General features: G+C 38.4%; 1 protein-coding gene across 1 annotated transcript; it reads right to left on the bottom strand.

The window, feature by feature from the left end:
* Window positions 1–30: 30 nt before the first annotated feature.
* LOC111497610 (myosin-12-like) lies at window positions 31–10,358 on the bottom strand. Its single transcript, XM_023148443.1, has 40 exons — window positions 10,119–10,358; window positions 9,917–10,045; window positions 9,180–9,323; window positions 8,899–9,044; window positions 8,610–8,766; window positions 8,465–8,523; window positions 8,227–8,386; window positions 7,994–8,143; window positions 7,769–7,905; window positions 7,533–7,679; window positions 7,307–7,408; window positions 7,181–7,238; window positions 7,000–7,101; window positions 6,871–6,908; window positions 6,600–6,726; window positions 6,346–6,516; window positions 6,139–6,270; window positions 5,938–6,044; window positions 5,759–5,819; window positions 5,484–5,661; window positions 4,842–5,047; window positions 4,554–4,673; window positions 4,325–4,423; window positions 3,985–4,200; window positions 3,758–3,897; window positions 3,574–3,675; window positions 3,360–3,468; window positions 3,202–3,285; window positions 3,054–3,110; window positions 2,194–2,364; window positions 1,960–2,115; window positions 1,676–1,882; window positions 1,439–1,588; window positions 1,271–1,341; window positions 1,060–1,159; window positions 915–971; window positions 766–822; window positions 553–633; window positions 381–463; window positions 31–280 (listed from the first exon to the last, which is right to left on the bottom strand). The coding sequence occupies exons 1-40, from the start codon at window positions 10,119–10,121 to the stop codon at window positions 154–156; spliced, it is 4,701 nt and encodes a 1,566-aa protein (XP_023004211.1). The 5' UTR covers window positions 10,122–10,358; the 3' UTR covers window positions 31–153.
* Between the last annotated feature and the right edge of the window lie 40 nt (window positions 10,359–10,398).

The following is a 10,398-nucleotide window of genomic DNA, read 5'->3' as shown; positions in this document are numbered from 1 at the left end:
CCCCCCCCCCCCAAAAAAAAAAAAAAAAAAAAAAAAATCAAGAGGGAAAAATGCAATGTGAGAAACCAATCAACTGCGCTGTGTATTATTTCTTCAACTTCCTCAATTGTGGTTAAGTTGAAGAGAAGCTTTCCATTTCTGCATTATCATATATCATTCACTTACTTGCTGCAGTAGAAAATGGAAATCAGATCTTTGTCTTATGAGCGGCGGCGGGTCGATATCGGACAGGTTAACCTCGCCGAAGGACCGGAATACTTCTTCTATTGAAAATGGTATGCTGAAAATGGTAGGATTGATAAGTATGATCTTTAGAATCATAGAGATTATAAATCACAAAAGATTCAGAATAACTTGGGATATAGAATGCAAATTTGTACCTTGAATCCACATCAAGCAGGAAGGAGTTGTTTGGGATGTTGATGGAGTCTTCTGCTAATAGGACTCTCATTCTTCCAATTATCTGCAGAACAGCCAAAGTGTGCAATTTTTTGTTTCAAATATCTTGTGGTTTATTAAATTAAACGATGACGAGGTTGAATAATCACTTACATCAGGAGATAACCCCTGAGTTCCATATTTGTCGTCCCAGAACATCGTTCCTATGCGATATATTTGCGGGATGCTCAGAATCTGATACAAAAACAAACAAGAAGAAGAATTAAGGGCTAAAATACCATAAAGTTCTTTACAAATGAAATTAAAGAAAAAAAAATTCAAGTTAAAATCAGATGTTTTTTTTTTCAAAAATACTGATGTAGTTACCGGGCACAATTCATCTGTTATCTCATTCAAACTTTTCTGGGACTTCTGGTGTAACACCTGCGGAGATGGGACCAAGAGTATGAGTCCTCAATCCAATCACAGAAAGCCTGATTGGTTTCACTTTTCGGTTCGAGTTACGAGAAACGTACCAGAAATCCTACTGCCTGTCTTATGTGTTGAAGTTCATTCCAGGAAGAGCCAGCATACTGTTGAAGTAAACGAAAAAGTTATAGATGTTCATTGTTTATAGAGATTTTGTTTCGAAACCTTCAAATTCCAGCACATTTCTCTCACCGTATCAGTAGCTTTGGTACACCATTGCTCCAACTCCTGCAGACCTAACTTTAAGTACTCTCCATTACTGAAGGAACAGCACTCACGTCGTAGTAACAAGCTGCCAACAGAAAAAAGTAATAAATAAAATATCTCTTTTGTTGAGGTTTTATGTAGTAAAATCAGATCCTTGTGGAATGATTATGCTCAAAGAAGCTGTATTGTTACTCACCTATTGAAGAGCTGGACATTTATGAATGAGAAAACCTGAAGGAAGATTTTTCTCATGATCATGGAGGGAACCTAAAAAATTGCAAAAGTCAATTTTGTATGAACAAAAACCTGCTCCTAAACGTAAAATGCCTACAACAACAGATGAAAAGGAATAGATTTAACTTACATGATTTTCAGACATTATATCCAAGGTCTGGTCTAGATTATTAACAATGCTTTGCCAGTGAATACTTGATGCTTGTTGTTTTGCAACAATATTTGAATGGATATTTTTAGATGACCCTCTTATTGATCTGGCCCTCACTGATCTTGGTGCCTGTCAGTGTTTATAAAAATATTGTCAGAAAAAAGGTTCAAAAAACTTCGTTTTTTCTCTTTTCTATTGTATAATTTTGGTTTTTACCTGTATGCATAGATGCAAGAAAGGGCTAATTTCTTTCTTCAAGTTATCACGTATCATCCCAAACAATTTTTCAATGCATGCTGCCAGATGTTGCTTAAAAAGCAATGCTGGGTACTTGGCTTCAACTTTAGATTGATTGTTTGTCTTTCCCACCATTCCACTGTATCCACTGGAAATTCCCATACCCATTGAAGATGATCGAAGACCCTGAAAACTTCTATACTTAGTTGAATGGTTCACAAGAAATTTATTTGTCAGCCAAAATTTTCAGGTAGGAAGCATACATATGCCATACGACCAAATAAGGTTGAAGGGGAAGTACGGTTGCGATGTGAAGCCGCAGTACTTGTATTGGCTGCCTTGAGTGAACTTTGAAGAAGATAGAAAAGGGTAGAAGTGGTTGAAAGCCAATATGCAAGGTCACTGATATTTTCTTGACTCTGCAAGTGCAATCAGTTTCATAGGATCAGTAGGATTTTCTAAAAAGAGTCACAATCAACGAAGTTTCCAGACCCAACCTCTATAGAAGATCTGATTGTGTGAATAATTCTGTCGAATATATTGGTCTTATCTGCTTCAAAAGATCTCCATTGAAGAAGTGTCTTGTAGACAATACAGGCTGCAACTGGTCTGCCTTTGTCAAAACGTTTGTCTTCTGCTAAGCACTTGAGCAGGACATCATGATTTTCCTATTGATGAAATAATTTTATTATGATTTGATAAACAATAACTCTTTCTTTTGTGATATTATTGTTGAAGATTGTTGAGAGGGAGTCCCACATTTAAGAAGATGATCATGGGTTTATAAGCAAGGAATACTATCTCCATTGGTATGAGACCTTTTGGAGAAACCAAAAGCAAAACCATGAGAGCTTATGCTCAAAATGGACAATATCATACCATTGTGGAGAGTCGTGATTCCTAACATGATATCAAAGTTCTGCCCTTAACTTAGCCATGTAAATAGAATCCTTAAATGTCGAATAAAGAAGTCGTGAGCCTCGAAGGTGTAGTCAAAAGTGACTAAAGTGTCGAACAAAGGGTGTACTTTGTTCGAGGGCTCCAGAGAAGGAGTCGAGACTCGATTAAGAGGAGGTTGTTCGAGGGCTCCATAGTCCTCATCAGAGGCTCTATGGTGTGCTTTGTTCATGGGGAGGATTGGAGGATTGTTAGGAGGGAATCCCACATTGGATAATTAAGAGGATGATCATGAGTTTATAAGCAAAGAATACTATCTCGATTGGTATGAGGTCTTTGGGGAAACCCAAAGCATGAGAGCTTATACTCAAAGTGGACAATATCATATCATTGTGAAAAATCGTGATTCCTAACAATTATATCCCCATACATGACCACAAGATGAACTAAAGCAATATACCTGTTGCTTTTCTGTGAGCGAGCCTTGCTTAGCTAGGACGGGAACAACAGGTGGTTCCTGATAATAAAGGACAAAAATAACTCCGTGTTAAATACAAAGGGACAGACGGGCATTTACTGATTTCTCATATAGGGAAATTCATTCGTACCTTAGTTGCTTTAATCTCTTCTTCCACAATATGCCCGTTATCTAAAGCCTGCCCGTTATCTAAAGCCTGTCCGTTATCCAAAGGCTGCATACATTAGAAGCTTGTAAGAATCGAAGCAATATTCTCACAGTAAAAATATGTGATCTAGAGATTTGTACCTTGCTTTCTGCAAGCACCCCTGCAGGAATAGACACGTGCTCAACAGCTACTGTCCGGTTGCGAAGAACTTCATTCTCCGCCTCTAGACTTCCGATCTTACTCTTGAGGCTGAAATAGAAGTAGGTTATTGTTATATCATTCAAGGTTTTTTAGTCAAGCAAAAATGTAGAAAAAACTATATGTACGCATGCAGCAGGAATAGTAAGCACTTACGCTTGCAGTTCATCAGAGAGGGATTCATTGTCTGCAGCAACCAAAGCCTGCTGGCGTAGAACCTGGTTCTCGGACTCGAGGCTAGATAAATTTGATTCCAATCTGGAAATAGTAAAGAAGACGAGGCGTTTACAGATCATTATCGGCAGTGGCCAGATGATGTAATCGTTTAGCAGTTAACTACCTCTCAATAGTCTCCTGAAGCTGCATTGATTTCAATTGTGCCTCTTCTGCCTCCTTGAGTGTCGCTTTACTTTCCTTTTCTACTTCAGCAAACTTTTCTTCGAATTCCTCAAGTTTCTTCTTCAGCTCTCCAACCACCCCCTGAAATTTCAGTTTTATTCATAACTTGTATACAACAAAAATAATGGTATTTTCAAGAGGCTGGTGTTTGCTGCCTTCTCATGCTACCTCAAGTTCTTCATTGTGATTTCTCAACATTTCCAGCTTGGTCTCATCAACCACGGGCACTTCCTTAATGACCGGTGGAGCTTGTTCTATGGCCAATTTTGCTTCTTCTCTCTCACGTATGATTGCAGCATTGGCTTTATCCAGCTGCCCTTGCATTTCTTCCAAAGCACTTTGTAACTTTGCAACTTCTTGCCCCTTGGCTTCTTCAACATCCATCTACAAACGCATTGATCATAAAATTTTGTCTATTCAGAAAATATTTGAGAACCAATTAAAGAGCCTTTGACCATGTGCTTCTCAAATTCCAGGCAATGCTCGTAACAAGTTAAGAGACTCGTACCCTCAAGTGCTTCTCAAATTCCAGGCGCCACGTTAGCTCCTCGACACGCTTCTCCAATTTGTCCTTGGCCTCCTTGAGTGCCCCTGTTTCTCTTGCAGCCTAGACAGGAAGAAGCCCTTTGTTACACCACCCAGTTACATTTGCTTATAGGTACGTCAGTTCATGGCATTCGATGTTTAATGCATATTGTGAATTCAAATGTTAATAAAATAAATAAATAAAAACTCACCATCTTTAGTTTTTTAAGCTCTTTCCTTGCAACTTTAGCTCGCCAGAGGCATTGAAGGGCAAGAGTTGCCTTCTGTTGCTGTTTGTAAGCTGAAATAGCTGATGCCCTTCGCCATTCAGTCTGTAAAACTCAAGTATATGAATGACCAATATTACAATGTAGAGCTTAATTACTTAGTTTCTGGATTCTGAACTTCAAATGTTTTTCCCCCTAATAATTCCTTATTTCTGTTGTCGACATAATGTCTTTGATCCTTCAATTAACAAAAATTGTCAGAGAATTTATTACCTGAACAATAATAGCTGCCTTTGTTCTTCTTCTGTGTCTGAACTCATTTCTAGCGGCCATTGCCCGCATACCAGTTTGAATAACTATAGCTGAAGCAAGTAATTTTGTGTAAGCTTTTCTGTCTGCATGAGCACGTGCATGTTTCTGTATACGGATTGAAGCAGCTTCTCTCCTCATTTTCTCATACAGCTTACGAGCAAGTTGCGCTGTAGGTGTAATTAGCAAAGAAATTAATCAGCCTCAGATATATACTAAAAATACCTACATACAGATCAGGTTTGAGACTCGGAGCGTTCTACAAAAGTATATGATCCCCAAATATAAACCAACAAGTGTTAACCAAATAAACTAACAAACTTAGTCCATACCATCCTACTTGATCAACGGACATGGTTCCTGTTGAGAATGGTTGAGAGGGAGTCCTATATTGACTAATTTAGGGAATGATCATGGGTTTACAAGTAAGGAATATATCTCTATTGGTATGAGACCTTTAGGGGAAGTCCAAAGCAAAACCATGAGAGCTTATGCTCAAAGTGGACAATATCATACCATAGTGGAGAGTCGTGATTCCTTACGGTTCCTGAGTACTAATTCTGTCACGTGCTTATGAAATAATGAATTAAGGGAAAAAAAGGGCACCTCTCCAATGTTTCTGCATATGAATTGTAGCTCTCCTCATGGTGAGAAACTCTTTCCTAGTTAGAAGGGTTCGAATTTGCCGCTGGATGCGTCTGACAGCATTGGCCAATATTTCAGTTCGTCGTGCATCCAACTCAGCCATTTGTCCAGCTCTCAGAAACACTTTTGTTTTTCCAATCTGACGCATAAAGAATGAAAGGAAATTGGGGTTTGGGAAATGTGCTTTATAATGTTCTTTCTTGACACCCACGTCAATATTTTAAATTATTACCCACCTGATAACCCTTTAAGCCCATTCTGTCGCATATTGCCATGCATGCTGATTTTTCATCGGTCCTATAAAAGTGAAAAAAAACCCAAGTTAACCGTCCACTTGAATGCGAGTCGATCTCTGCTACAAATGAACAAAGCCAAGCCAAAACAACCATGAAGTTAACATTTAGTTTTTTCATACCCGTCTGAAATATCTGGAGCAAGCATTCCAAAACGATCAAGGAACTCATCAAATGTTCTTTTCGTTGGATATCCTGCACAGCTAATTCTAATTGCCTCGAGAACTCCCTGTCAAAATTCATCAAGAGTAATGTTATTGAGGAGAGCAAAAAATATTACAAATTCAAATTTTAAATTTAGGCATTTGAAGAGTTTAACTTACCCCACATCTCAATTGGTTCAACACATTGAAGTTTTCAAAGATTCCAGGCTTCAAGACTGTGTTGGGCTTCACACATCTGATATAATGTGGTTCTGTAGTATTCAATGTTTCCATGAGAGCTTGGAGTTGTTGCTGTATGGAAGAGTAAGTCATCGTCTTGAACCTATGAGAACTAGAAGACTATGCCACAAGTGAAGTAACTTGTACCTTGAACCGAGTACCAATAGAGGAAAACTTAGATTGCTTTGAGCTCTCCTGAGGAAGTGGAGGGAAAAGATTTGCAACAAAAGAGCATTGTGAGGCATTCAGAAGAGCCTGATGTTCTGCTACTACATAGTCCTTGTTTTTATCTAGAAATTGGTCTGCTTGGTATGTAACCTGTTGATTCAAAGCTTGGTAATAAGAAATTAATGACTGATCTTTTAAGCGCGATAAAAGAGTACTCGTGATATGTAGCCTACATCTCCAGCATAATGGTTTATTGTGAAGTTTGTTCGAGCAAGTTTTGGCTTGCTGAACCGCTTATGTCCTTTGTACGTCTGATACATCTTTTGAGCAAATGTTTCATGAGTCGACTTTGGAAACATGCTGCAAGACAGGAGAACAACAGAACAGGTTCCTTTCATACATTCTAAAGTAAAAGTTAAATTTTACAGATTTCTTATCTATTAATGCTCGAGTTGAAACTAAAATACAGGGTCATTCATAAACATTACAAGTAAGAATGCATACCAGGCTTCATCAAGCAGGGCAATGATACCTCCAGGTTTCTGTGAGAAACATAATGCATTCATTACTCAAGCTCCAGTAGGTGTCAGCAAGCACAAAATATAACAAATGAGAGCCCATAAGAGTCGGTACCTTCTCAATGAGATCAAGGACATCCTGATTATCCACAAACTCAACATAGCTCCAGTTAATTTCTTCTTTCGTGTACTCCTCTTGCTCCATCTTGAAAACATGCTGCAAGGAGAAGGCTAATTTATGTTTTTATAACGGGAAAAAAAAGGGTTTAAACCACGTCTCGAGGCTTCAACCATACCTGATTAAAATGTTGCTGCAACTTCTCATTGGTCAGGTTGATGCAAAGCTGCTCAAAACTGAGAGGCAATGCATGTATTAGATATTGTAACCAAGATGCTGTAATCATGTATTAGATTTTATTTACCTATTGACCTTGAAGCTTTCAAATCCATAAATATCAAGCACACCAATTAAGCTCGCTGCATTAGGATCTTGGCCAATTGAACTATTAATTTTGTCCACAATCCTGTCATAGTTCAGATATGCATTGTTATATAGCGAAAAGCCTTAAAAGATCAGCGGAACAGGATTTTGATACTCTAAATGCGAACACCAACCAAGAAAAAAAGGAAAAAATTTAGCTTACGTACCAATCAAACAGCCTTGAATACACAGTTTTTGCCAATGCATCACGACTCAAGGCTGCTGAATCTGGGTCCAATGGCTTTGTAATTTTCCCATCAGGAGTCACTATGACACGCTGACAGAGTGAATGTTCCAATGCCTTCACATCACACCTGAGAAGAATATTGAAAGAATGTAAGAAGAGGCGCCCTCAGGAAATGAAACTTTTGTTCGGTGATTTCAAAAGATATTGAGTTCTAACATGAGTAGCTCTGCTGCTGTTTGAAGATGATAATTTGATTTCTCGTCTTTCACTTTGGAGGAGTCAAATTCCTTCCCTTTCATGAATTCAATGTTTCCAAGATGCAGTATTGCCGCTACAACACGAAATATAGCATCCTACGGAACAAATTTTGAATGAGCAAAGACTTATGTTGAGGAAATTTTCAACTTTTTTAAAGCTAGTTTGAGTGACACAAATACAAACCTGTTCATCCTGGCTGATTCCTACAACATCCATGGCGTTTCTCGTCTCTAAGTACTCTCTTGAATCATCAACATTCGCCACTTCGTAACAATTTGTTTGATTAAGATAACGATATGTCCTTGGGTCTGCTAACTTGTATTTCTTGACATCCTGCATTGAAACGCTAGTCAGACACAGCTATGATAAAGATTAAACTGTATAAGATGACTTAAAGAGGGACGGAGAGAGCTTACTTCTGGTGGTGCTGCACAAAGCATGTAAAAACAATGGTAGTTTCTCTCAGGATCCGAGACTTGGCAAACACGCGACCGTTCGAGAAGGTACGTACGAATGGCAGCCCCAGAGATCTTCCAATTCTTATCAAATTGTATTTCTACAAATTTTCCAAAACGACTGAAAGAATTGCCTTGTTATATTAGAGGTAACAAGGAAAGACAATGTACAAAGCAACCGAGCATAAAAATAAATCACCTCGAATTGTTGTTTTTGACGGTCTTGGCATTTCCAAATGCTTCCAACACAGGGTTGGACTGAAGAATTATCACAAAAACATCACCCTCCATTCAATACTTTAATTAAATTCATCTACAGTAAATATTGCAGCCATGTTACTCACCTCCAAAACCTGCTGCTCGACTGTTCTTCCTTCTGTATCTGATCTGCCTCCCATGAACGCTAGATATCTCATGAGCATCTTCGTTGTCTCAGTTTTACCAGCACCACTCTCTCCACTTACTAAGATGGACTGACTTCCTTGCTCGTTAATCATCGATCTAAATTCATGGAAACAAAATTTCATCTCAACCTCTCACAATATAGAAGCAGAAGTGCAGAACTAAAACACGTTTAAACCTCATTTTGGTCCCAAAGTTCAAAATACTGATCTAAATTCATCACTCTTGTACCTATAGCAAGCATCTGCAACTGCGAAAAGATGAGGACTAAGCTCGCCGAATGTAGCTCCTTTGTACTGCTCCATCATGTGAATATCATACAAATGCGGCAATCTCCGGAAAGGATTCACGGCGATTAGAATATTCCCGGTGTAAGTCTGCGGAGTTCATAATACTCAAATGTCAATCAAAAATTGAATTCGAAACTGAAATCGTTGCCAAGATCCTGATACTGTAATCAATCGATTAATAGCCGAGAAATGAGGCAAAAGGGAATGAAATGAACCACTCACGTATATCTCGTTGAGAGAAAATCGACATGCTAGATTATGCAAAACTCCAGGTTCATGGAGGTATGCCAATTTCGTCATGTCGTCAACCCCAGCCGGCGGCGCCTCCGTGTCTTTCGGATATATACTCGAAATTGTCGCAACAATCTGAAATCGAAGTCGATAATCATCATAAGCATCAGTTCGAAGATTGATTCGTTGAACAAACCCTCCGAAATTGATTTTTCCCAAACGAAAACAAGCAAAAATAGCAGAATGGAATTGAATGCTCCAATGAAATGCCGTGAATGTTCATCTTCTCCGCCGCAGAGAATCATCGGAGAAGAATCCCAAATCTCGCGGGAGATTAAATTTTGAAATTTATCTCATTTATGAAACCGGAGAAGCCCTGTCTTCAGTAAACGACAGTGGTGGGAGTAAATGACTAAATTACCCCTCTCTGGCATTGATTTACTTCAACAAGGCTAATTTATGAATCTGATGCAATTTTTTTCCCAGAAAATGAACAACAACATAAAAACGAAACTAAAAGGCTTAAAATCAACGAACAAAGCCAATATTGCATCAAAATTCATAAATCAGATCCCCTTTTTACTGACTCTCTCTTTTAGAACAAAACTTTACTCCCACTAACAACCAAGAACTTCCTCAAAAAAACGAATTTCATGCTCTGTTTTTCCAGCTCCCATGTTCTTGGAATGAACAACAAAAAAGAAGAAGAAAAAGGAGAAAAGCTTAACAGTTTTATCCATGGAGGTGAATATGGTGGCATTTTTGCCACTAATATCTGTAACTTGACCATCAATCCAAGCATCCTCAGGATCCTCAACCCAAACATGTGATCCGACAATGATATTCACCGGAGTCCCCTGTTCCAACAACACAAATTTAATTCTTTCTTTGAAGCTGAAAAAACAGATGCTAATAAGAATCGACAATTACCATGATCGATTCAGAGCTCTGTCTATCTGTTCATCAAAGTTTGAACCAAAAACAGAGGAATTTCAAGAACAAAAACAAAAACAAAAGAATTGCGAGAGAAAGAGAGATCTAAATGCTGGGTTTTGATGGATTGAAGAACTTTAAAAGAATGGGGAAAAGGGAATTTAAAAGCAGAGGCAATGAGGCCAATGCTTGTGTGTTGTAAATTGTAATGTTCTAAAAGCAAAAGAACAGAGTAGCCAGCCACCACCTCTACTTCTTCTTCATTCTTTTTTTTTTT

The sequence above is a fragment of the Cucurbita maxima genome, unplaced genomic scaffold, assembly GCF_002738345.1.
Source record: "Cucurbita maxima cultivar Rimu unplaced genomic scaffold, Cmax_1.0 Cma_Scf00024, whole genome shotgun sequence".
Taxonomy (NCBI): Eukaryota; Viridiplantae; Streptophyta; class Magnoliopsida; order Cucurbitales; family Cucurbitaceae; genus Cucurbita; species Cucurbita maxima.
This window is presented reverse-complemented; position numbering and strand designations above follow the sequence as displayed.